The following is a 26,207-nucleotide window of genomic DNA, read 5'->3' as shown; positions in this document are numbered from 1 at the left end:
AAAAACCTTCACGGCTCTCAATCAGCAGTGTGTATTACGAGGATCCCTAAGCCTTGAGAAGTTCAGGGAGCTTTATTAAGGTGTGAGGACCCTTCACAAAAGAGGAGATGCCACCAGCTTTGCTACTATCCATCAGACACTTTGGTATTTTTACCAAGGTGCAGCATAAATATTAAAGAGTTGCCTTCCTGACACACAATTTGCTTTGGTTGTTCTCGGGGTTTTGAGACAAGGTCTTACGATGTTACCCAGGCTGGTCTTACATACCTGGGCTCAAGTGGTCCTTCCCTGTCAGCCACCACAGTGGCTGGGGCTAGGGACATGCCATCAAGCTTGTTATATGGGTTCTCATTATTTTAAATAATATACTGATTTGGGCAAAAGGTAGTTGGTCTATCTTTCATTGTTTTAAGAACTAAAGTTCATTTTAGAGATTTATAGTTATGTCATTTTTTAAAATTCACCTTTTTCTTTTTATTCAATGAAACTGATGATTAGAATATGGCAGAATATGAAGTACAAATTTTAATGAACAAAACCATGCATTTTTATCTAATAATTCAATTATCTTTCTAAAAATATTTATTCATTATTATTGTTACTGTCTGGTGTATATGTGTCTGTGTGTATGATGGGGGGGAAGTTGTCAGAGGACAGCCCTGCGGAATCTGCTCTTTCCCTTCACCCAGGTCACGGTCACCAGGTCATTCTGCCCATGAATCATCTCCGGCCCCCAGTTATCCACTGATTATTCTTCTAGTGCTAGTTACATCTTCTGTCCAGAGTTTTCTCAGAGAGCTTGGAGCTGACACCCCTGCTTCCTTCAAATCTCTTTCACCTTGAGTTTATTTTCCTCTCTCTCTATTACACTTCCACTTTCTATACTTCTCCTAGGCTGCCTATTTTTTGTTCATTAGAATGTCATATTGTAAGCCAGGTATGGTGGAACACGCCTTTAAACCCAGCACTTAGGGGCCAAAGGCAGGAGGATTTCTGTGAGCTTGCAGCCAGCCTGGTCTACATAGGAGCTCCAGGACAGCTAGGACTCTACAGAGGGACCCTGTTTCAAACAAACAGAAAGCATGCCATTCCTGGAGTTCTTCTGGGCAAGGAATATTTTGATCATTACTGTATCTAGTGCCAGCAGCAAGCACAGACCTGTTACAAAGTAACGAAGCAGGTCTTGTGACCAAGACAGTGAACAAAGTGGCATTCTATACAGCTTAGATGATGTCTGTTAACTTAGGCATAGCACGGTACCCTGCTTCCAAAGATTTGATGTTCTGTTTTTCTCTATTTCTTGGTATAGCTTGACTTTTAGTATTCAAGAATTCATGTTATGAATTAGGAAGTAAGTTTTTAAAGAAATTACTAAATTCTTATCTTACCATAACTTGCTGAATTAAGAGTTTTAAATTTTTAACTTTAAATTTTAAACTTTTTAAAATTCGTCTCCTAGATGGGCAGGGTAATTATTTCCTTAATGACATCCTGCTTTCCGTTCCCAGCATTCCTGACCCCAGCACAGCTCTCTATGGAGCTGAGCATCTTTGCTTGTCTTTCTTCCGTCTCTTTCGGATGCTGGCCAGAACCCAGGTGTGCATTTCCCGCTACTGTGGCCTTCCTTGCTTTTCCTACAGCCCCACTTCTTGTCATACGGCTGCCTGCTCCCACGTGGCTGACCTCTAGGCCAGCTTAACTTAAGCCCAGGCTTCTGTTCTTTTCTGTCCTCTGGACAGCTGCTGCAATTACAGCTTGCCTGGCCCAGAGACGTTCTCTCCTAATCTCTAACTCAGGTGTCCTCAAGCTTAAAAACCAAAACCCACAGCCTTAGCTCCTGCATGCAGTACTTCCTAAGGAGGTGTTTCTTTCTCTTTTCTCAATGCCTTTAAGTGGTCCTCTGAATGACAACAGCCAGATTCTTAAGAGTAACAATGTGTTTATCTGAGTTAAAGAACTGTTAACTATTTACTGTGTATATGTTTGTACATAGGCAACAGCATGTGTGTAGAGGTCAGAGGTCAAGTTGGAGGTTGTCGATCTCTTAACCATGTAGTCTCAGGGATCAAACTCAGACTACTGCATTTGGGGGCAAGACTTTACCCATTAGCCACCTTGCCTATCCCAAGAATTTTTTTTTTTTTTTTTTTTTTTTTTTGGTTTTTCGAGACAGGGTTTCTCTGTGTAGCTTTGCGCCTTTCCTGGAACTCACTTGGTAGACCAGGCTGGCCTCGAACTCACAGAGATCCACCTGGATCTGCCTCCCGAGTGCTGGGATTAAAGGCGTGTGCCACCACTGCCCGGCCTGCCTATCCCAAGAATTTTAGCTAAACAGTTTATAAATATCGGTTACAAGGTTACCAGGCACTGTAAAATGATGTCTTTTGGAACTTATAGACTCTAGCATTAAATATCTCATGCTCTATGAGGGGGGGAGTGAATAAGTCATTATATGGAAAGAATTAGATATTGACTTAAAAACCAGGCTGTCATCAAACTCAGAGATCCACCTGCCTCTGCCCCCCACCCCCCAGACCTAACCCTAACGTACCTTCTGCAATGTTTTGATATTAAGCAACACAGCTGTCCCCATCTTACATGAGACTGGCAGAGCCAGAGCTTACATCTCTCCAACTCCAAGCCCACGCTTTGCCCCCATTCCAACTGCTCTCCACTGGGGCAGTTTTGCTCTTAAGTTCCCCGGGGGATACTTGGCAAGGTCTAAAGACTTGATTAGTGTTGGTAGAGTGTGCTACTGGTGTGACAGGTAGAGGCCAGTGCTGCTGCTATACTGCACAGGACAGCCCTGGCCAGGACACAGGCAGGTGTTGAAGTCTACATTACAGAGTCTTAAGACAAGTTCATCTTCATGTGGTTTTTAAAAACACCCACACAGACAGATTGGTAGTAAATTGGGACCAGTGCTCAAACTGTCACCTGGCAAGAAAATCAAGTTGTAATCAGTGTTAAATATTGTTGTACTGAAATCTGAACCCTGTTGTTATCAGATTATAGAGCACAAAGGTGATTTTCAAGGCACTAAGCCTAAGCCTCACTATTTAAATCTATCCCATTAGCCATTTTAAAACATCCTAAAAATAACACTCAGCCATGAAATACCTGAGGACCAGTGTGTTATCCTCTCCTTCCTCCCCCCGTCTTGCTGATGCAATGCTGCTGCTCACCTTGACAGGCATATTCTCAGCTAAGATGGCTGCTGTGGGCTGGGGCGGTGGCTCACTGGGGACAGTGCTTACAGGCAAGCCTGAGGATCTGAGTTCCAATCCCCAGAACCTAAGCAAAAGCTGGGTATGGCAGTATGCGTGTGTATCCTGGTGTTCCTACTGCAAGATGAGAGCAAACACAGGAGAATCTGGGGACACTCAAGAGCCATCTTATACAGCCATAACAACAAAGGACCCTCTCTCAAACAGGTGGAAGATGAAGACACATCTCTGACCTCATACGCACCATGGCATGCCTATGCCCACATTCACATGTAAGAATATGGATGCACACATGCACATCATACTCTCACCCTGGCATGCCTATGCCCACATTCACATGTAAGAACATGGATGCACACACATGCACATTATACTCTCACCCTGGCATGCCTATGCCCACATTCACATATATAAGCATGGATACACACACATGCACATCATACTCTTACACAAAAATTTTTAAAAGATGAGATCCCAGGCCTCTTTTCTGCCTCTTTTGAACTCAAAATCTCCCCTGCCCTTTATGCTTTAATGACCTTGAAGAGTCACATACAAATCTATTTCTGAATCTCCTATTCCATATTGAAATCAAAATTTTATTTCTCAAAGTCAACTTCCTTGCCTTCATCTTGCAAGCTTTCTCTTAGGCTGCTTTTTTGTTGAGATTACATCCTGTACTGCAGATGCAAACACCAAACAACAAAAACACAGAAAAACCAACCAACCAACCAACCAGTCATTGTTTATGACGCACCTGTGCTTATCCCCCATAATATCTGTCCCAACTTTCTTGTAGGTCTGGCGACATAGCTCAGTTGGTAGAATGCTTATCTAGCTAGCACAGAGCTCTGGGCTCAGTCCCCAGCACCATGAAAACCAGATGTAGTGGCATGCATCTATAACCCCAGTGGAGGTAGGAGAACAAGAAATAGCAAATTTGAGGCTATCCTGTCTCAGAAAAAAACCAGTAACAACAAAACTTTCTTGTAAGTACAAATCCAGCACAAGACCCAAAAGCTCCAAAAGTCTGAACTCTGGATGTCACATAAAAACTGAGGTGTCTTTCAGTGATTGCCTCTTATCTATAAAGTGATTGTTTTTTCTGTTGAAGTAAGAGTCTCATCATATTGCCCAGGTGGTCTTGACCTTGTATGCTCAGGAAGTTCTCCCTGCTCAGCCTTTTAAGTTGCTTATAGTTGTAGGTTTTACAAGATGAACTTAATAGCAGTGTCTATCTTATGAGATGCTGGAGAGGCTAAATAAGGCAACACATGGAAAGCATCTGGCATAAACGGAAAAAATAGTAATTTTAGTATCGATAGCAACTAAAAGTATTACCAGAAGTTATCCTTTGATAATGTGATTGGGAAAATCAAGAAAATTTAAAAATACCGAGTGAGGGACCAGAGAGATGGTTTAGTTGATAAAGTACTTGCTGTACAAGTGAGAACCTAAGTTCAGATGCCCAGAACCCACACGAAAAGCTAGGCACACCGGCATGCATTGGTAATCCAAGCACTGGGGAGGCAGAGACAGGCAGACCCCTGGAGTTTGTTGGCCACTCAGCCTAGATGAATCCATGAGCTCCAGGTTTAGTGAGAGACCTTGTTTCAAAAGACGGGAAGCATGGAGGAAGCACTCAGTGTCGACTTCTGACTTTGACATGACTCACACAAACATGTACACACACACACACACACACACACACACACACACACACACACACCAAAAATCATAGTGAGTTTAAGAATACCAGGGCAGCATGTGCTAAAGAATCTGTCTCAAAAACAAAATCTCACAAAATTGATTATATTCGGGACTATAAAAGTATGTTATAGTTGATTTTAACATCAACAGGGAGCCCCTCATGAAGGGGTATCATAAATGCTTGGACTGGTTGGTACCAGCACAGATAGAAGGAGACAGAAGGAAGGACGAACCTTCCTTCCCCTCCCGTAGCATGTGGTAACAGCTGCTGCCGCTTCCTTCTCGACTACCATCAGAACCAGAGTTTCTAAGCTCTCATGGGACCTAGACCAGCAGCTCTATAGCCACCGTGGGACTACTCGGCCTCAGAGACCAGGTCATCACCAGGTTGTCAGGCCTCAGGTGTGATTCAGCCCCAATGAACGCTCGCTTCTCTAAGTTGCCCTGGTCATGGCGCCTCATCACTGCAGTGGAAAAGTAACTAAGAAGATAAAGGTAACTAAGAAGGTAAATGAGGAACAACAATGGATTACCCGCTTCCCAAACAAAGGCCGAGAGTGGACACAAAGGTCGTGCTTACCTTGTTCTTTTCATCTTGAATAACCTCCAGCAGCTGGTCTATGTGCCCGTCGTCAATGCATCTTTGGCCTGCTAGCTGGAAGAGGCCAAAATCCTCTTCTTTAAAATCACGCTCTTCTAGGATTTGCTGTTAAAAAATAGTACAGATGCAAACATAGACTCAGTATGAATGGCTTCCTGATTTTGTCTCTAGAAAAAAAAAGGAAATCTTAAATTCTAGAAAGTGCACATAAATACAAAATGAAAATTGACTTTATTTTGGCTTTTGATCCAGGCTCTCATGAAGCTTAAGCTGACCTGGGAACTCTTGCCCCACCCTCTGCATGCTGGTCATAAGCGCTTGTCAGTATGGTTCAATGAATGACCTTGAACCTACTGTTTCCAAGAAGCCTATGAATGTGGTGGTATTTGTGTTCCCCCAAATATTGTGCACGCTAATAAACTTATCTGGATGCTCAGAGAACAGAACAGCCACAGTATTAAACATAGAGGATAGGCAGTGGTAGCACACGCCTTTAATCCTAACATTCCAGAAGCAGAGATCTGCCTGGATCTCTGTGTGTTCAAGGGAACAGTCATGCATGGTGACTCACGCCTTTAATCCCAGAAAGTGAGCCTTTAATCCCAGAGAGTGCTGGCAGAAAGCAGAAAGGTATAGAAGGCATGAAGACCAGAAACTAGAAGCTTTTGGCTGGTTAAGCTTTTAGGCTTTTGAGCAGCAATTCAGCTGAGATTCATTTGGATAAGGACTCAGAGGCTTCCAGTCTGAGGAAACAGTCTGAGGAACTGGTGAGGTGAGGTAGCTGTGGCTTGTTCTGCTTCTCTAATCTTCCAGCATTCGCCTCAATAACTGGCCTCAGGTGTGATTTTATTAATAAGACCTGTTAAGATTCCTGCTACATATGAAAGCAATCACAGGTCTAAAATTAAAGGCCTGGTGGATAAGAGCATATACTGCTCTTACAGAGGACCTGTTGAATTCCCAGCATCCAGGTCAGGTGGCGCACACACCACCTGTAACTACAGCTCTCGGGGGATCCAACACCTCTGGCTTCCATGAGTGTGTGCACAGGGGTAGGGGCAAAAAAAAAAATTAGCATTTCTTTTTATTTTATATGTCCGAGTGTTTGTCTACAGGTAGGCCTGTGCCTGGTGCCCATGAAAGCCAGAAGAGGGCCTGAGTGTTGAGAAATAAACCCAGGTCCTCTGCAAGAGCAACAACTGCCTTTAACCAGAGCCATCTATCTACCCCCCATCCCAACCCTCTCTACTGGGATTTAAAGGTCTCACACACACACACACACACACAAACACACACACTCCAGTCTACCTTCCTGATCTTATGCCATTTATTTACAAGTCAAAAAAAAAAAGCAGGAATTAGATAAGGTAAGTATGAGTGGCCACAAAGCAACTGAAGATATCTATGCCCTTCCCATATTTTTAAGTGTGTTTCAGAGAATTACTTACGCATCTCTTTATTATGCACTGAAGCTCCTCCACAGCCATTCCTAATTACTTTTCCTAGTTTTGATGCTGAAATGAACTAATACAACACAGTTAATGGTGTGACATTATGCAAATTCCTTTCACAAACTGTTTTCATTCTAAATTATTAGAAAACACAATAAACACAATGTAAAGTTTTATAGCTTAATGATATTATTGAACGTTAGTGTGCTAGCCTAACAAAGCATTTTTAAAGCCCATACTGTATTGCCTAAAGAGCATAATTTTGAAAGAATGAGAAGAGAAAAAGAAAAAGAACCCTAGAGAGAACTTCCTAGAAGAACAACCTTTTCTCAAAAGGGGAAAGTATTCCTTTCATAAAAATTAAAATTTAAAAAATCCAAACTGTAGACCTGGGATTAAAAAAAAAAAAAATCTTTAGGGAATGTCTTAAATATCCCATTGACAAAAACTGAAACCCAACACAAGTCACCCTTCTGTGATGCCCTCCCCCCTGCTCTCCACAGGACCTGCCCTGCCCAAAGTAACCAATCCTAGTCAGTGAGATCACCGAGTCACACCAAGGAGGCCATCGGTGGTGCTCAGGACACCGTGCGGCTCGGGGGGCTGGAATCGCTGCCCCGCAGGCGCGGATAGGAAAATCACACCCTACCCTGCCTGTGGGCTGAGCCGAGGGGAAGCCATTTCTCCCTGCCTCCCGGTTCCTGCTGGGCAGAGCGTCCAGGCTCCAGCACCTCGAGGGGCCTAGCAGGCAAGCCGCGTGCTGCGCGGATCCCGGTCAGCCAGGACCACCCCGACCCAGCTCGTCCACCTACCCGCCGGACCGCGCGCTTTCTCCTCCACCGCGGGCAGCGCAGGCCGCACTCCTGGCCCCGCCCCTGGGCTGGCCCCGCCCCCTCCGGCGCTCGCCCCGCCCTCCCTGGGCCCGCCCCCAGCCCGGTCGGGGCGACGCGTGGGGAGGAGCCTCGCGGCCGCCGCGCAAGCCCGCCCCTTGCCTGCTGACGGCATTTCCCATGGCTGACCCTGCTGCTCCTCACGCCCTGGGCCCCGGTGCCCGGGCTCCCAGCGCCTACCGGAACGCTGCAGGTACGAACAGGCGCCTCTTCCAGGCGTGGGCCCGGAGACCCTGGTTTGAGTAGTACGCACGCACGCGCGGGGTGCTTTCCGAGGCTGCCCCCCGCCGGGGAGGGAGGAGTCCGGGTGGCGGACCGCTTCCCACCGCTGGTGCCTCGGGGAAAGAATCCCACACTGAACACTGGTGTGTCAGGATCTCCCGGGGCGTGGGCTGTGCTGGGGACCCCCAGGAACAGTGCTGCTCAGCCGCCTTGAACCTTGGACTGGACCTGGACCTCCTTTTGGACTGCTTTGGTACCCGGGTCTCTGAGGTTTCAGACGACTCTTTTTTTTTAGGCACGCTATCGTTTGGGAGACAGAAATGTTTATCCTACAGCTACCCAGTTTAGGCTTTTTTAAAAGAAGCACTTGATTAAAGTAGGTACGATACAATGAAAAAAGCCAGTCCCCAAAGAGATAGATTTTAGTCAAGAAAAATTGAAATGTAGTTAATTTATAGAAACTATGGAATTTCTTTCCTGTTTACCCTTTTTTTTTTACAAGTTGAAAATGAAATGTGTGATAGAAAGGAAAAGTTGTCCACAGTGTGTTATTTGGGTAAGACTGCTACATCAAATGTGTGATTGCACTTACTGTTATCTCTTTAATTATAGGTCCTAAACAGACAAGTGCCCTCAAACCAGAAGATGTTTCCAGAAGGTACAACCACTGCATTTCACTTTCCTTTGATCTCATCAATTGAATCAGATTTTTTTTGGTTTTGATGTTTTATTTTTTGGTCTTGGGATTTGGAAATTTAACCTAGGGCTTCATACATGTAAAAAAACACTCTGCTGAGCTGTACTCCAGCCCGAACAGTTTAAAAACGATAATGGATACCTCTTTTGGAGAACATGTTTATGAGAAGATATAGAAGGCACTATTAATTCTCACAACTGTTAAATGCTCCAGCTCTGAGAAGAGCAAGCCGGAGGCTCAGGCTGTTGGAAGCTGTTGTGAACACCTGTAGAGAGCTGTGGGAACATCATTCCTGAATTAACCAAGTGTTTTTTCCCATCTCTTTAGGTACATGCTTACTGTTGTATATGCCAGAGTCGCTGGGACCTTTTCTCTCTTTTGTAACATTAAGTATAGATTTAGAAACAAACCAATGACAACCATCCTTTACTGTTTGGGGTGTCTCTCATGTAACCAAAAATCTCTAGGACAAGTTGTCCGTGAAGAGATTAAAAGTATCTGTGACTCATCATTTCAAGATTCACTAATTTTTCTTTCAAAATATTTTCCAAATACAAGATAGCCTGTATTTGGGTTAGTTCACTGGGACTGAGAAATCTCACTTAAACTAACACAAATGAATATGTTATCACAAATTGCAGTAAGTGCTATAAAGAAAAAGGTTGATGATAGGAGGAGGGACTAATGATTTAGATCGGTAGGGACGTGGCCTGTGGATTTTCAAGGCAAGGCTTCTCTAAAGTCCTAAGACAGTAGGTGTGAAGCAGACAGAGACGACAGAATTTCAGCAAGGGGTGACAATATATATGAAGAAGACCCTGAGGTGGGATGGTGTATGACATTCCAAGTGGGAAGGAAGGAGGCAAAATTCTGTTCATGTAGTACCTAGCATGTCACAGTGAGAAACTGAGTTTGTCTAAGTGCAGAACTGCAAACTTTAAGGAAGTGATTGGACATAAGTTTTGGTTTAGGGCTAGGTGGATTGAGAACTGCTTTGGAAAGTATTTCCCTGTGGAGCAGCATACTGCTTAGCATCCTAGGCCAGTACTCTACCATTGAGCTATACTCCCAACTCCAGCTGAAATGTATTTTGAGCAGATTATCTAGGATGACAAAGCATTCCACAAGATAATCAAATGGTGATTGATAACAAGTGAACCTCTTGATTAATTCTAACTTAAAATACATTTACATTCAATCTAGCTAAAAGACAGGCATTTACAATATGTGCAAAAATATAGAACAGTTCACTCATTTAATAGAATTCATTTAAAAGTTAATGTGACAAGCTTGACATTGTCAAAGGAAATAAATTATTTTAAATTTGTTTTAATCAGAATATAGTAAATATTGATTGATATTATCCATATGAGCAATTTCTAAGAATATAAAAGAACCCAAGACCAAAATGTTTGAGAACTGCTCCATACACTGTCTTAGTTAGAGTTACCATTGCTGTGAGGAAACACCATGACCAAAAGCAGCTTGTTAGGAAAGGGTTAATTTGGCTTACACTTCCACATCACTGAAGGAAATCGGAACAGTAATCAAACAGGGCAGGAACCCTGAGGCAGGAGCTGATGCAGAGGCCACTGAGGGGTGCTGCTTACTGACTTGCTCCCCATGGCTTGCTCAGCCTGCTTTCTTATAGAACCCTGGACCATAAGCCCGGGGTGGCCCCATCCACAATGGGCCGGACTCTCCCCCATTAGTCACTAATTAAGAAAATGCCCTACAGGCCTGCCTGCAGCCCAGTCTTTCAGATGCTCCCTCCTTCGGGTGACTAGTTTGGGTCAGATTGATGTAAAACTGCCCCACAACCACATTGACTGTCCTTTCTGATGGAAGGGAGAACACAGAGACGTTACCCCGGAAAGCAACGGTAGGTAGTTGTCAGAAGAAGGGTTCTGGTCAGTGTGGCTGATCATCTGAGCCAGCAAGTCGACATGCCTTATTGGTGGGTGCAAAATGAGAACAGGAAGCTTTTCATATTTAATATAAAGAGCTGTACTCTGTGTTTACATCTTTTGTATTTCTGTGATACAAAATGGTCTTCATGGAGTTAGTGATTGTAACTCAGCGGTAGAGTCCTTGCTTAGCATGTACAAGGCCCCGAATTCCATCCCTAGTATCTCAAAATAACAATAAAATGATCTCGATGAAAGGGTAGGAAAAAATAGGTGTTTAGTTTCAAAATTCCCATTTTAATGTATGTATTTTGAGGTACAAATTGTTGGCAAAACTGTACCAGACTTCCAAGTTATGGGGCGGGGGGCCGGTGGGAGGTGGGGTGGGGGACAGAGCATATTGCTCTAGGCAAAGTACTGGAGTCTAAAGTTTCAGAAGTTAATGAAAGTAGGAAGAACACGTGAGAGTATTCCCGGGTCCAGGTGTGAGAGGGAGAGGTACGCGCTGGTGACAGCAGAGACAGTGTCACCAGAACACTCAAGACAGCGGTGACTCCATCCTGAGCTCTCCTAGTCTGGTTTACATGGCCCCAGTGGGACCTGGGCATCTCTCACTGTCGTACTGTGCGGCTGAACTTGAGAAGTGATGCTTACTGAGGTAGTCTTGCTTTCACGTTCTGTGTATGCCGGGCCACAAAGGACTGACAGGCTCCCACTGGTCACTAGGATAAAGCTTCCTCAACTACACATCACTATAGATACTTAGTGTGTAACTAAGGTAAGTGGCCTTTTCCCCCCAGACATCAAAGACATCACTGCTGAACTGAGCTGTCACAACCTCAACTCTTGACAGAATTGTCTGTATGAAAAACAGAAATCAAGTTACCTTTTCATTCTTCAGTCTGTTGATTTCTGGCCCCATGGCAGAGGGGGGAAAGCCAAGTATGTGTGACAAAACTATAAACTGAAAGGAAAAAAATCCTCTTTTCAAATACAGGTTCTTCCTATGTAGTCCACATTAGCCTTGAACCTGAATCTTCTACCTCCACCTCCCAAGTACTGTGATTATGGGCATGGACTCCTCCTTTTCTGTAGGCGATTATTTCTGTAGGCGTCTGGAAGTTCCTCCTTGTACTCTGAGCCTGGAAGTAATCCTCGTAGCCAGCTTCCGTATACACACTGTAGTGAATAGTTTGCTTACTCTTTGGAAGGTATTGGATCAGAAGTGGCGGGGTTAAAAACCGTGAATTGTATTGACAAAATGATAGGTTAGGTTAGTGGTGGCTTCTAGAGCATGGAGTACTGGAAGTGGGAAAAGTCTTTTTAGTGGTCTAACTTGCTCATTAAAATTTCAGACGAGCAGAACTAGAAGCCGCAGTGCAAAGGAAGGTGGAGTTTGAGAGGAAAGCCGTGCGCATCGTTGAGCAGCTGTTAGAAGAGAACATCACAGAGGAATTCCTAAAGGAGTGTGTATGTATTAAGTTGGCAAATTGCCAAATTTAAGATACAGCATCAGTCTTTAAAGATTTATTTATGTATGTGAGTGTCTTGTACATGTATGTATGTGCACTGTGAGTGTGCAGCGCCCAGCGTCCAGAAGTCGTCATCAGATCCCTTAGAACTGTGTTACAGATGGTGTTAATCTGCCCAACTGGGTGCCAGGAACCAAACCCAGGACCTCAGCCAGGGCAATAAATGCTCCCAACCACTGAGCTGTCTCTCTGGCACCATCAAATGTATACATATGTGTGTGTGCATGCATGCCACATACGTTCAAACAGAGCATCAGTTCCTCTGCTGTTGGAGTCACCAGCAGTTAGGGATGACTGGGAACCAAGCTCAGGCCTGCTGGCAGGCCAGTAAGCATTTCTAACCACTGAGCCATCTCTGCAGTCCCCAAATCAATGCAAAATGAAACTTCTTTGCACCATCGAAATCTTTAAATTTCATTTTAGTCCTTAGATACATAATGTATGATTTGCATTTTAAAGTTGTCAACTATCATAATATTTCATGCTTTATAATGACTTTAAAATGAGTTAATAAAATACATAGTAAGATGGCTGTAGCTACATACAGTGTACAGTGAAATTTATTTTATTACTAGTGGGGTGGGCACACATACCATGACCCACATGTACCGCAGCATGCATGTGGATCCAGTTCTGTCCTGCCGTTGTGGGTCCCAGGGGTGGAACTCAGGTTGTCATGTGTGGTAGCAGAGACCTTTACCCTGTGAGCTATCTTTTCAGCTCAGATTTTTTTTTTCTTTTTTTTTTTTTTTTTTTTTTTTTTTGAGACAGGGTTTCTCTGTGCAGTTTTGGTGCCTGTCCTAGATCTCACTCTGTAGACCAGGCTGGCCTTCAACTCTCAGAGATCTGCCTGGCTCTGCCTCTCAAGTGCTGGGATTAAAGGCATGCGCCACCACTGCCCGGCCCAGAAATTTTTAAAATAACATCCCTTTTTAAGTGTTCCTGTATGTTGGACACTTTTCCTTCATGTGCTCCTCTAATTGTGACTTCTAAGTGTGAAGTAGTTTCCACTAATCTGCTGGGCAACGCCCTTTCATTTCATTCCAGGGCATGTTCATCACACCGGCTCACTACAGCGATGTCGTGGATGAGCGGTCCATCATCAAACTCTGTGGCTATCCTTTATGTCAGAAGAAGCTAGGAGTTGTGAGTTCTCTCCTCTTCAGTGTGATCATTAGTTTTTACAAAACACGTTGTAGAAAGGATGGGAAGTAAAGCCTGAGGTCATGAACTAATAACTTGGACTGGCCAAAAGTATTAACTATAGATGACTGAATTGTATATGACATAATGCTTGTGTTCCTGACTTAAATTCTTTAGTAAATTCTACTTTATTTTTCTTTAGATACCGAAACAGAAATATAAAATTTCTACTAAAACCAATAAAGTCTATGATATTACTGAAAGAAAGGTAAGTTCAAAAGCTGTTTAAGGTAGTGGTTAATTTTTAAATGACATTAAATAGAACTTTAAATCTTACTTTAAAATTTCTCTGTTAGAAAATAACTATATTAACAAGTTGTTTGTATTTAAAACTAAGGTACTAAGAAAATTTCTTGCTTGAGCTTTAAGAAAGAATTCAAGCTAGGCATGTTGGAGGCAGGAGAGTCAGGGATCCAGCCATCCTCGGCTATATAGCAAGTTTGAGGCCCCTCTGGGCTATCTCCCTTCCCCCAAAAAGATTTGAATGTGTGAAAACATGAAGTGCATGTTGGTATAAATACAGGCAAGTAAACTAGGATAAGGAGGATGAGCCCGGGCAGATTCATCACGTATATGAACCCTTGATGTATGGTGACAGGAGTATCAGAGGTGAGTGGAGAAAGGATGGGTTCTTCAGTAGCTGGAGGTGGTACAGTCAGTTGTCCAAATGTGAGAACTGACTCGTCCCAGTCCATATACAGAGTGGGTGGATAGACCTGTACATAGAAGGCAGATCTCTCTCAAGACTGTCTGGGAGAATATAAACTTGGCCAGAAAATTAGAAAAGTATGAAAAGCTGACAAACTTTCCTTCTTAAAATTTAGAACTTTTGTTCATTAAAAAAAATGGGAAAACAAAGCCAGGTGTGGTGGTACATCCCTTTAATCCCAGCACTCGGTAGGCAGAGGCAGGTGGATCTCTGTGACTTCGAGCCAGCCTGGTCTACAAAGCAAGTTCCAGGACAGCCAGGGCTTCACAAAGAAACCCTGTCTTGAAAACCAAAAGAAAAAAAAAAGAGAGAGTATACAAATAAAAAGTGTGAAGTTACATTTCTTACAAATTCGTGGCCAGGACATTTAGTCTAAGAAAAAAGGAAGGCAAACTAATGGAAACTTTCATACACTAGATGTTAATGGTTCGTGAAGGTATGAAAACATGCTCATTTTCTTTAATAATCAGAGAAAAGGCCAGTCTGCACACAGTGAGGTGGTTGTACAACTCCCAAAGGCGCTGGTGGGAATAAATGCCATTACAGCCATTTTGAGAGCCTTGTGGAATCAGTTTTGCCCCACTAAGTGGGGAAGGCTGGGGCTCAGACCTCTTACATGTTAGAGAGGCTCACTAATGCTAAGTAAAGCTACAAGCCCAGAAACGTCTCACATTCTTTGTGACCAACCCTTTTTATTCTTTGTTATATACCTTGAGGAAATCCCTGGGCCATGTGTACCAGGGTATATGTATAAAAGTATTCATAGCTATATAGTATAAGCATATAGTGGAATAATATTCTGATTTTTAAAAATTTTTAAAAAGTGACATAGGAACTTAGAAGACATTATTAAGTGAAATAAACCAACACAAAAGGACAAATACGGTATAATCTATTTGTACAAGGTTGCTAAAGTTACTGCATTTATAGCAGAATGGTGCTTGTCAAAGAAGGTAGGAATAAGGAGTTACTGTTTCATGGATATAGAATTCCAGTCTTGTATGCTGAGAGGAATTCCAAAGACAAATGCAGAAGAGAGCTGTTCACATGTGAACTTAACGTCACTGAGCTGTGCACTGACAAGCGGTGACAAGTAACGGAGCGGGTGGCATTGTCTACAGTCCCCGCACCCGGGCGGCTACGGCCAGAGAACTGGGAGTTTGAATCCGTCCAGGCGGCACAGCAGAGCACTGTCTCAGACAGACAAAAAAGGAGGAAGATAGCAAGTTGTGTATGTATTTTAAAAAGTGGACCAGGGGTTTAAGTACCATGTGTTCAAAACCCCAGCACTGGGGGTTGGAGACAGGCAGATCTAGTGGATCTCTAGCCAGGATCCCTAGCCCAGCCAGCGGAGCCAAAAGCGGCAAGCTCAAAATTCAGTGAGAGACCCTGTTGCAAAACATAAGGTGATAGTGATTGGGGAACATGGCCACTGTCAGCCTCTAGCCTGCATAAGTGAGTGCACGCCTGTGTGCACATGCAGACCCATGCACATGCACAGAGGCACATCTATACCACTTGTGTCTGTATACACACATACACCACACCAAATGAGAAAATTAGTGTCTGTAATTCCAGGGCTCAATAGGCAGAGGTAGGAGAGTCAGAAGTTCAAAAGTACCCTCAACTACATAGAAAATTTGAAGTTAGCTTACACTGTGTGAAGCCCTGTCTCACACAAAAAGGGCCAGTGAGATGATGTAGTAAGAGTGCTCACTACCAGGTGGAAAAGAGAGAATTGATTTCCACAAGTTGTCTTAACCTCTGCATGCATGCTGGGGCCTGAGTACATATACTCACACACACATGTACGCATTTACTAATTTACATAATTAAAAAGTGAAAGTATTAAATATAGTCTTTAAAAAATGTTTTTGCTAAGGTGCTTGTGGTGGCTCACCCTCCCAGCGTCAGGAGGCTGCGAGGATGGGAGCGAGCGCCACAAATGCAAAGCCACACTGAGGAGCCTCACAGTCCTGCATGAGCCCGGGATAGAAAGTGAGACCCCCACCTCAAAACAAAGCAATTAAAGTTTATAACATCTAAGTAACAGCAAAAGGTCATGACAGTTCAGTTGCATACAAGTAAAGAGTAACATACATGGAACACGTTCACTTTCTGTGGTAAAGGGATGGGACCCCGCGCCTTGCGGGGCCAGGCAAGTGCTCTGCCTCTGTTGTCTCCCAGCTCTAGGATGTAGTGGTGTAAGGGTAAGATGGTAAAGGATAAAATGCATGAGAACCTGAGTGAATCTTAAAAATGTGGTTTTGAAGAAAAGACATAAGACATGAACACATAGCCGTACCCCATTTAGGTAAAGTTCAAAAATGGCAGAGCTGCATGTTTTACAGGGATGAGCAGATGGGTGCTGTGCAGTGTGTAGGTGTTGCTAGGGTTAAGTGGGTAGGTGTTATACGGGGATAAGAGGATAGGTGGTGACCAGAAGGAATGGTGAACAGAGCGTATCTGATGCTGTTTACCCCTGGGGAACACGGAGGGTGATGTAGTTAGCCAGGGCACCTAGAAGCCATCAAAGGTGCTGTCCTTTACTCTCAACCTTGTGTGGTAAAAGCCTTTGGCATTTTGTTTTATTGTTTCATCTGTACATTCATGTTCTCTGTGTAGCCTATGTTTCAAAATAGAAAAATAATGAACTAATTTTAAATGTTCCTTTTCAGTCTTTCTGCAGCAATTTTTGTTATAGAGCATCTAAATTTTTTGAAACACAAATTCCCAAAACTCCAGTATGGGTTCGAGAGGATGAGAGGTAATTAAATCTTTGTTTTGTTTGCTCTAGTGGTCAAGTGGTCTTCCTACTTTTGAACCTGGCTGGGAGTAGGCTTTGTTCTTTGCAGAATGTCACCATTTACACAGCTTAGCTGTGGAGAATTAAGCACAGTTATTAAAGATTTTTTAAAGGAAAATCTTACAAGCAAATGTTTTTCTCTGATGTTGTAATTTTTGTCACAAAACTGGAACTCGCATTCCGGTCCTTGCTTTGCCCAGGGTGTCGGTGAATCTTGTTATTGTAACAATCCTGAACTTAAATTGTAACTTTTTTCAGAAGAGACTGGCTCCCGGGAATCTGGCTGAACTCACTTTGCTGCTAAGATAACTGACTTTATTACACTCACCACAGTATCCTGAGTTTAAAGAGAGCCAGAAAAAAAGGGCCTTTTTGCCAAAAAGTTTGGCCATTACAGGGCTTTTGCTTCGGGAAATAATTAAACACTTGCAGTGTTTTCCTGACGCAGAATTTAAAGAAATGTATTCTTTAATTTAATTTAATTTAATTTAAAGAAAAGCAACAGCTGTCATCATTACCCAAGTAAACTGCGTAGAAACGCAGGCAGGCTTAGTGACATTAGTCTCGTCCTGGATGGCGAGTGTTTGAAGAGATGGCACAGGCTCTGACGTTTGTGGTCAGACAGTGAGGACAGATGCTCGGTGAACAGTGACTTAGGTGTGAAGAGATGCAGTTGACGCAAGAGCATCGCTGTAAGACAAACAGGCAGAACCTTAAATTCCGCCCGATAAGAAGGCTATAGGAGACCACTCTAAATCCTACCAGCTCGTTGTTAGCAGTGACAGACCCTTGATGGCGTGTTCCTCTGTAATCCTTCCCGTGCAAAGCCTACCTGCCACGGCCTTAAACTGAGCTTTCTGGTGTAGAGTGTTAACACAGCGTTGTCCAAGGTCATCTTGTCACTGCTGTTCTTACCTTCCCCTCCAGACCCACTGTCCCTGAGATGGTCAACACCAGCAGCACAGTGCACTCCCGCTGATGAACACCAGTTAGCTTACGTTATCTTTGTCTTTTATCTCCAAAGATAGGTTCTCTGCTTGTTAAAGTCAGTCCTTTGTAGCATCCTTATATCCACTTCAAAGCCATTTACCAAACTGGACCTGATTGTACCTGCCGGGAATCCCCAAACTCACCAGAGGAGGCAGGATGATCCCGAGCTCCAGGCCATCTTTGTCTACATAGTCAGCCCCAGGCCAGCCTGGTCTACAGGAGACACTGTCTCAAAGAAAGAGAGGAGAAGAGGGGAAGGGAAGGCATTTACCAGACACGTTTTTCCTCAGACATAGTGACTAGCTCTTAGCTGATCTACTTTTCCTCATAACTTGAAGCCTTGATCTATGTTATTTTATGTTTGTGGTTATTGAGATTCAGCGTATTTATACAACCTTTCTTACATTTTAGTAAAGGAAAAAAGGCCAAGACAGCCTTTTATTCCCCTAATCTAGACCTTGATTTACAGAGTATAGACACATACACACACACACATGCATATGCATGTGCAATGTGCACCGTGAATGTCAACCTTTGGATTTAATGGTCATTGAGATGACAGAGTAAATTCGTGAGTGAAACAGTATTTAATAACTTTACTGAGTGTATAATATAAATTTTGTGACATCACTTAATGACAAGCTGTAAACAAGAACTCAAGAGAGTAGGTTGGGGATTGGAGGACATTGGCTAACTGACTCTTGGTCATTGTTTCACTTTCCATTCATAAGTTTTAAATTATAAATCATTCTGAACGGCACAATAAAAATCTCACACCATGTTGGTCCTCCTTGCCCAGGGCATGAGTCATCCCTTTCCCTGTGTAAGCGTACTGTGCACGTGTTCACGTCCTTTACAGCCACACAGGAAAAGAAAGCAGTGTGTGAGGTCATGAGTTTAGGCATCATGGATTAGAGGGCACTACTGTTTATGGATGGAAAAACAGATCACAGGAGGAGGAAGAGCCAGGGAGAGTTTGGTCATTTTCAGGTACTGGGGGGTGTCAGGTGTTTTTCCACACTGCCAGGGGAGTTGAGCCCCAGACCTTTCACATGCTAATCAAGAGCTCAACAAATACACCCAGTACACTAGGCCTTTGAGTAGACCTTGATCTGGTGTTGGTCTGCAAGAAAATTGAAAAAGAATCTCAAAAGCTTAAAAGATCCATAGAGTCAATCCAGCTCCTTTGTTATACAACCTTTCAAAAATCGAGCCTATTCCATGAGCTAATGATAGCCTGAATGAGGCCATGATTCTACCCAGTGTCCTCAGCAGCGTGACTGATGGACATTAGTGAAGCGTGAGTCTAAACATAAACCTCCCATCGCCTCTGGTCTAACCAGAGCCTCAATTGTGTCTAACGCTTGGTGTTCCAGCCATGTCCTATCTTCTCCAGACACATCATTGTGAGTTTACTTTCTAAATCATTGGGCATGTGGCTGTGTTGTAATTTAATGAATCCACTAGAGGGCACTGTTGTCATTGAGAATTGTTTTAATGTGTCGCCTTTTAGAATAGCAGTCCTTAGTGTTTAATGCAGAGATTTTTATTTTAAATAATAAACATAAATTTAACTATAGTGATTTAATAGCCAACTTAAAATACAAATTTTAAATCCATTCGAGTAACTAGTATCTCATGCAACTAATATCTCATGCAACTAATTATAAACTTTTTAATTAATACATCTTACATTATAGTCTAATATATGCATATAGCTTTAAAAACAGTCATTAAGGGGCTGGAGAGATGGCTCAGAGGTTAAGAGCACTGGCTGCTCTTCCAGAGGTTCTGAGTTCAATTCCCAGCAATCACACGGTGGCTCACAACCATCTGTGATGAGATCTGGCGCCCTCTTCTGTATATATAATAAATAAGTAAATCTTAAAAAAAAAAAAGTCATTAAATGTCCAGTTCCTTCCTACCACTTTTATGACGAGCTGATTCCAGTCCTGTTTATCACCTGCAGTTTGAAGAGTGCTGCTTCGGTCACTTGAGTTTTGCTCTCATAAAACCATATTTCAGCACTAGACCACGGGTCCTCACTTGTGAAAGCAGAAGTTGGCATCTGTACTCGCCCCATTCTGGTGTTTGATGAGGATGAAACCAGACAGACTTGAGTTGCCTTGTTACAGGCTCTGTCTGATTTAGTTTAGACGAATCGGAATGCTTTGCTTTATAAAGACAAAAGCTGAGAGAAGATTGGGTCAAAGTTTAAATGAGAAGAAAAGCCAGGGGTATTTTATAATGTGTTTGAACCCTGGCACATCATACCCTTAAATACCATGGGAGACAGAACAATAAATCTGACCCAGGTTGATCTTTCATACGTTACTATGAATATTAGGATACATTTACTTACTATACAATCCCCTAACTTTGTGCCTAAGTTTACTACTTCCCTGATCAATGTATTAGAGTTAGGAAGTCATTAATTATAGTGAAAAATAATCTGAAATTAAAATACATCCTTAAATCCTGGGGACCAGTGCTTCTCACAGACAAAACACAAGTTAGTGCTTTGTGGTTCATAATGCCTGGTGTACCTCACATTGTGACTTAGAAATTGCTCGCCCAGCTGGTGCCCAGAAACAGACCACAGACAGTTCTGACACCAAAACAGTGTGCTTCCTAGATCGTCTGTGCTTGCATTTATAAATCCTGTGTCATTTTATACAAGTGGAGTCTGGCAGAGCTCGGGAGACTGGGGTTTCTAGAATTATGAGTTAAAATCTAAAAAGGAAGGACAAATGTCAAAAAGGAAATTTTGTTTTTAAATATCAAATTTGAGTGAATGGTTAATGCTGACAGAGCTAAACGCATCATGTGGCCTAGAGCTGGGGATTTTCACATGCCACTTCTCAGCAGTAAACATGCATGATCTTGGGCGGAAGCCAAAACCTCTGCAGAGCAGCTTCCATAAGCTCCTCCTGAGCAGATGCCTCTGTGCTCAGTGAGCAGAACATGCAGTGTCTGAAGAGATGTCACTGTGTCTGAGGAGGCTTGAGTCCCACCACAAGGAGGACTGTAGGCCACCAGCTGTGTTGATGCATATATAATATACACTTCAAGTGATGCACACATATAGATACAAAAATCTCTATATGTGGGCATCAACGACCCTTTCATAGGGGTCGCATGTCAGATATCCTACATACCAGATATTTACATTATGATTTATAACAGTGGAAAAATTACAGTTATCAAGTAGCAATGGAAATAATTTTATGGTTGTGGGGTCACTGCAACATGAGGAACTGTGATAAAGGGTCATGGCATCAGGCAGATTGAGAACCGCTGGTGTAGAGATAGGTGCAGTGGCACATACCTGTAACCACACACACACTCACACACACTCACACTGTTAGGAGTCCCACAAAAACATCACACTACTCAACCGTGTCATTCAGAGAACCTAGCTCAAACCCATACCGGCTCTGTGACTGTCATTCAGTCTCTGTGAGCCCCCATGAGCCCTGCTTAGTTGATTCTGTGAGCCCCATGAGCCCTGCTTAGTTGATTCTGTGGGCCGTGTTCTCCTGGAGTCCTCAACCCCTCTGGCTCCTACGGCCTTTTCCTCCCCCTCTTCTGTAGGGTTTCCCTGGCTCTGCCTATTATGTGGCTGTGGGTGTCTGCATCTGTTCCCATTGGTTGCTGGATGGTACCTCACTGATGACAGTTGGACTAGGCATCTATGAGTAACAGCAGAATATTAGTAGGAAGCATTTCATTGACTTTTTTTTTTTTTTGCCAGTTGTATTTGTTTCTATCCTGAGTCTCTGGGCTGTCTAGCTTCTGGTTCCCGGCCCTCCAGGCAGTGTCAGGTGTGGGATCCCTCTCATGGTGTGGATCTCAAGTTGGACCAATACCAGTCATTGGCTGGCCACTCCCACAAGTTCTGTGCCACCATTACCCCAGCACATCTTACAGGCAATACAAGTTTTGTGGCTGGATTGGTGTCCCAGTCTCACTGCTGGAAGCCTTGCCTGGTTATAGAAGATGGCCAGTTCAGACTCCATATCCCGTTACTGGGAGACTTCACTAGGGTCACTCTCAGATTCCAGGGAGTTTCCACTGCACTGGTTTTCTGTATCACCACCCTCCAATGCCCCCAATTTCATTAGTCTCTCCCAGGACTCTCTCGTACCATCTAGCCCCTACCTGATCCCTCCTGTTCCCATCCCCACCTACCCTCAGTCCACCTACAATATTTATCCCCTTCCAAGGGAGATAGATCTGTGACCCTCTTGAGCACTCCTTATTACTTAGCTTCTTTGGGTCTGTGGATTGTAGCATGATTATCCTTTACTTAATAGCAAATGTCCACTTAAAAGTGAATACATACTATTTTTGGGTCTAGGTTACCTCACTCAGGATAATTTTTTTCTAGCTCCACCCATTTGCCTGCAAATTTCATGTCATTGTTTTTAACAGCTGAGTAATACTCTATTGTATAAATATACCACATTCTCTTTATCTGTTCTTCAGTTGAGGAACATTTAGGTTGTTTCCAGTTTCTGCCTATTATGAATAAAGCTACAGTGAACATGATTGAGCAAGTGTGCATGTGGTAGGATGGAGCGTCCTTTGGGCACATGCCCCAAGAGTGGTAAAGCTGGGGTCTTGAAGTAGATTGGTTCCCAGTTTTCGGAGGAACTGTCATACTGATTTCCATAGTGGCTGCACAAGTTTACACTCCCACCAGCAATGGAGGAGTGTTCCCCTTGCTCCACATCCTCACTAGCATGAGCTGTTGCTTGTGTTTTTTATCTTAGCCATTTGACAGGTGTAAGATGGAATCTCAAAGTCATTTTGATTTGCATTTCCCTTATGGCTAAGGATGTTGAACATTCCTTTAAGTGTTTGTCAGCCATTTGAGATTCCTCTGTTGAGAATTCTCTACTTAGGTACATACCCAATTTTTTGTTTTGTTTTGTTTTTGTTTTTGTTTTTTTGTTTTTCGAGACAGGGTTTCTCTGTGTAGCTTTGTGCCTTTTCTGGATCTCGCTCTATAGACCAGGCTGGCCTTGAACTCACAAAGACCCACCTGCCTCTGCCTCCCGAGTGCTGGGATTAAAGGCGTGCGCCACCACCCCCGGCCCCAATTTTTTAATCGGATTATTTGGATTGTTGATGTCTAGTTTCTTGAGTTCTTTCTATATTTTGGGTATTCACCCTCTGTCAGATGTGGGGTTGGTGAAAACTTTTTCCCATTCTATAGGCTTCATTTTGTCCTATTGATGGTGTCTTTTGCCTTACAAAAGCTCGTGCCCATGCTATTGGTGTCCTGGTCAGGAAGGTGTCTCCTGTGCAAATGAGTTTAAGGTTACTTCCCACTTTCTCTTCTATCAGCTTCAGTATAACTGGTTTTATGTTGAGGTCTTTGATCCACTTGGACTTGAGTTTTGTGCGGGGTGATAGATATGGATCTATTTGGATTCTTCTATGTGCTGACATCCAGTTAGACCAGCACTGTTTGTTGAAGATGCTTTCTTTTCCCAATTGTGTATTTCTGGCTTCTTTATCAAAAATCAGGTGTCAATGGCTATGTGGATCTGCTTCTGGGTCTTCTATTCAATTCCATTGATCAACCTGTCTGTTTTTAGGCCAATATCATGTTTTTTATTATAGCTCTGTAGTACAGCTTGAAATCAGGGATAGTGATACCTCTGGATGTTCTTTTATTGTTCAGGATTGTTTCAGCTATCCTGGGTCTTTTGTTTTCTCATATGAAGTTGAGAATTGTCCTTTCATGGTCTGTAAAGAATTGTGACGGAATTTTAATGGGGCTTGCATTGATCTGTGGATTGCTCTTGGTAAAATGGCCATTTTTAGTATGTTAATCCTGCCAGTCCATGAGCATGGCAGATCTTTTCCTCTTCGGATATGGGTTGTGAGCTGTGATGTGGTATTGAGAAAAGAAGGGGCTCTTGTGGGCAGGCTGGACAGGCTCTGAGGTAGTGTTGGTGGTCTGTAAAGCGGGGCTTACCTGGGGTACTGGGTGCCAGCATGGCCTCGCAAGATAAAGCATTTATCTTTTTGAAGCATGCCTTAAGTAGAGTAGTTGCTAGGTTTATGTTTTTTAATTGAGCTTCCAGAGCTATCACCATGGCAACATAAATTACGAAGAAGATACTTAGCATGAAGAGAAAGCAATTTTAACACACAAAATGAATTTTAACTTCATCTAAGTAAAGATAGAAAAGGCAGTATATCCTGTCTCATTCTCTGTAAAAGTATACATAACAAAAAATAAACCTTTTATTAGTTGTAGTACAGGTACCATTACTCATTTTATAGATTAGGCACCAACAAAGATATTAAAGTCACTTAAAATATCACCCAGTAAAGCGGACGTGGTGGTGCATGCCTATAATCTCAGCATTCAAGGCCAGCCTGGTCTACAGAGAGTTCCAGGACAGCCAGAGCTACACAGAGAAACCCTGTCTCAGGGAGAAAAAAAACCAAAAAACTCCTGGTAACAGGGTTGACTGTGTGAAGTCAGAGAAAATAGAAGAACAATAAGATTTGTAAAGCATAAGAGGGAGGAACCAGAAGTTTTCCTCCGGATTTTTTTTTTTGGGGGGATGGGGAGGGAGGTGCTTGTTGTTACTGTTTTTCCTGACACTAGAGCAACATCTGGTGGAAAGAGTTCAGAATTTGAAGTAAGACCTAAGTTCTAATTTTGATTGACTGTTGGCTGTACAAGCTCAGGTCAGTTAGTTACCCTCCCAAGGCTTCCCTTTCTTACCCATAAAAACAGCTGGAAGTTGGAAGATCAGATGAAATAGTTTGTGAACCATGGAGATGGTCTATAACGGTGACAGACCACAGCCACAGCTGTGGTGGTAGCTGAGCAGCAACAGAAAAGAGCTGAACTGCACAGCAAAACCTCTATTAAATGATGACGTCTTGTTCTGCACATCTGACTATTCCGTCCGTCTGTGATTTACTGTTTAGGCCTAACGTTGCTAAATGGGCTCTACCTCTAAGCTGAATTATTGGCCCCTTTACCACAATTTTCAAAACCTATTATGGCTGGTTAGTGTTAACCAGCAGCTGAAGAGAATCTAGAATCTCCTGGGGGGAGGGAGGGAGGGAGTGAGAATTAGTTTACCTTAATAGAGGTGGTGAGACCCACCCACTGAATGGACCCATTTCCTGGTTGGAATCTTGGGAATGTGAGGATGGAGAAGGCAGGCTGTCCAGCAGCATGCATCCCTTGCTCTCCGCTTCCTGACTAGATGCAGGGGCACCAGTCGCCTGGAGCTCTGCCTCTCTGACCTCCCTACAGCGATGCCCGGAACCATAGGCCAGAATAAACCCTTACGCATTTTTCAAAACGACATGGAAGAAACTAGAACCTGTCTAGCACACAGTTGGTACTTACTCTATGCTAACGTCCCTCCCGCTATCAGAACTGAGATTCCTTTTATTCCTTTAAAAAACAAATCGAGCACACAGCAGGGTGAGCCTGTGGCACCAGCTGCTGGGGAGGCCGGGGCAGGGAGATGTCGAGTCCTGAATTCAAAGACAGTGTGGTTACCATAGTGTGCTCCCATTTCAAAAAGATAAGTTCACACTAGCTTCAATTGTACTGATGATATAAAATGTCCCTGCTGACTGTCCCTTCAGGCAGCAGCATTTGGACCTTGTCCTCATTTGGAACTCTGCGGCTGTCAGGATTGTAATCAGAGCTCTCCCCTCTGACCACAGCTTTGATCTTTCTGCAGCTGTCAGCCTGCTGTGTGACCTCCTCCTGGGCCAACAGACCCTTGTCATACTTGATTTCTCGGGCTCCACATTTGGCAGTTACAGCATTGCCCTCAAAGATGATTACAAGTTCTTTTCCACTTTCCAAGGCCCTGTCGTCTTTTTTCCCCCTGTACTTGGATTGCTGAACATTATCGAGAAAGTTTTCAAGACCATGAACGTTTTGGGTAGACTGTCCCTTTAATTTTGGTCACCTGGGGGTGTCATATTACTTATTTTAGGGATAGTGGGACTTACAGGAATATGCACTGGACACTTGGCTTGTATACAGAGGTGTGGGGTTGAAATTCAGGTGTGGAGGTAGGCATGCTGGTTCACATCTGGAATACTACCATTTAAGAGGCTGAGGCAGGAGAAGCATAGATTCAATGCCAGCTGAACTTTGGAATGGTTCCAACCAGCCTGAAATACAGCAAAAAAGATAGACACAAAAATAATACATATATACATTTATACCATAAATACATACATATATACATTTATACCCACCCA

The 26,207-nt window shown here is 43.3% G+C and overlaps 2 protein-coding genes across 9 annotated transcripts in view; one reads left to right on the top strand and one right to left on the bottom strand.

Moving 5' to 3' along the window:
- Positions 1 to 7,866, bottom strand: part of Glmn (glomulin, FKBP associated protein) — a 49,513-nt gene extending 41,647 nt beyond the window's left edge. For 5 of the 6 annotated variants that reach the window (XM_036200614.1, XM_036200616.1, XM_036200617.1 and 2 more), the window contains exons 1-3: positions 7,799 to 7,866; positions 6,984 to 7,059; positions 5,515 to 5,640 (exon numbers count right to left, since the gene is read on the bottom strand). In XM_036200614.1, the coding sequence (XP_036056507.1) occupies positions 5,515 to 5,640; positions 6,984 to 7,022 (165 nt within the window). In that variant the 5' untranslated portion in view covers positions 7,023 to 7,059; positions 7,799 to 7,866. Of the gene's footprint in view, positions 1 to 5,514; positions 5,641 to 6,983; positions 7,060 to 7,635; positions 7,740 to 7,798 lie in introns of those variants that run through there. The other variant, XM_036200615.1, reaches the window with a different exon arrangement.
- A 54-nt stretch (positions 7,867 to 7,920) lies between these two features.
- Positions 7,921 to 26,207, top strand: part of Rpap2 (RNA polymerase II associated protein 2) — an 83,840-nt gene continuing 65,553 nt past the window's right edge. For all 3 annotated transcript variants that reach the window (XM_036201616.1, XM_036201618.1, XM_036201615.1), the window contains exons 1-6: positions 7,921 to 8,069; positions 8,711 to 8,756; positions 12,058 to 12,172; positions 13,282 to 13,380; positions 13,580 to 13,645; positions 16,825 to 16,913. In XM_036201616.1, the coding sequence (XP_036057509.1) occupies positions 7,997 to 8,069; positions 8,711 to 8,756; positions 12,058 to 12,172; positions 13,282 to 13,380; positions 13,580 to 13,645; positions 16,825 to 16,913 (488 nt within the window). In that variant the 5' untranslated portion in view covers positions 7,921 to 7,996. The remainder of the gene's footprint in view (positions 8,070 to 8,710; positions 8,757 to 12,057; positions 12,173 to 13,281; positions 13,381 to 13,579; positions 13,646 to 16,824; positions 16,914 to 26,207) is intronic.

This window comes from Onychomys torridus, chromosome 10 (assembly GCF_903995425.1).
Source record: "Onychomys torridus chromosome 10, mOncTor1.1, whole genome shotgun sequence".
Lineage (NCBI taxonomy): Eukaryota > Metazoa > Chordata > Mammalia > Rodentia > Cricetidae > Onychomys > Onychomys torridus.
The sequence above is the reverse complement of the archived record's forward strand: the minus strand, read 5'-3'. Positions and strand labels throughout refer to the sequence as shown.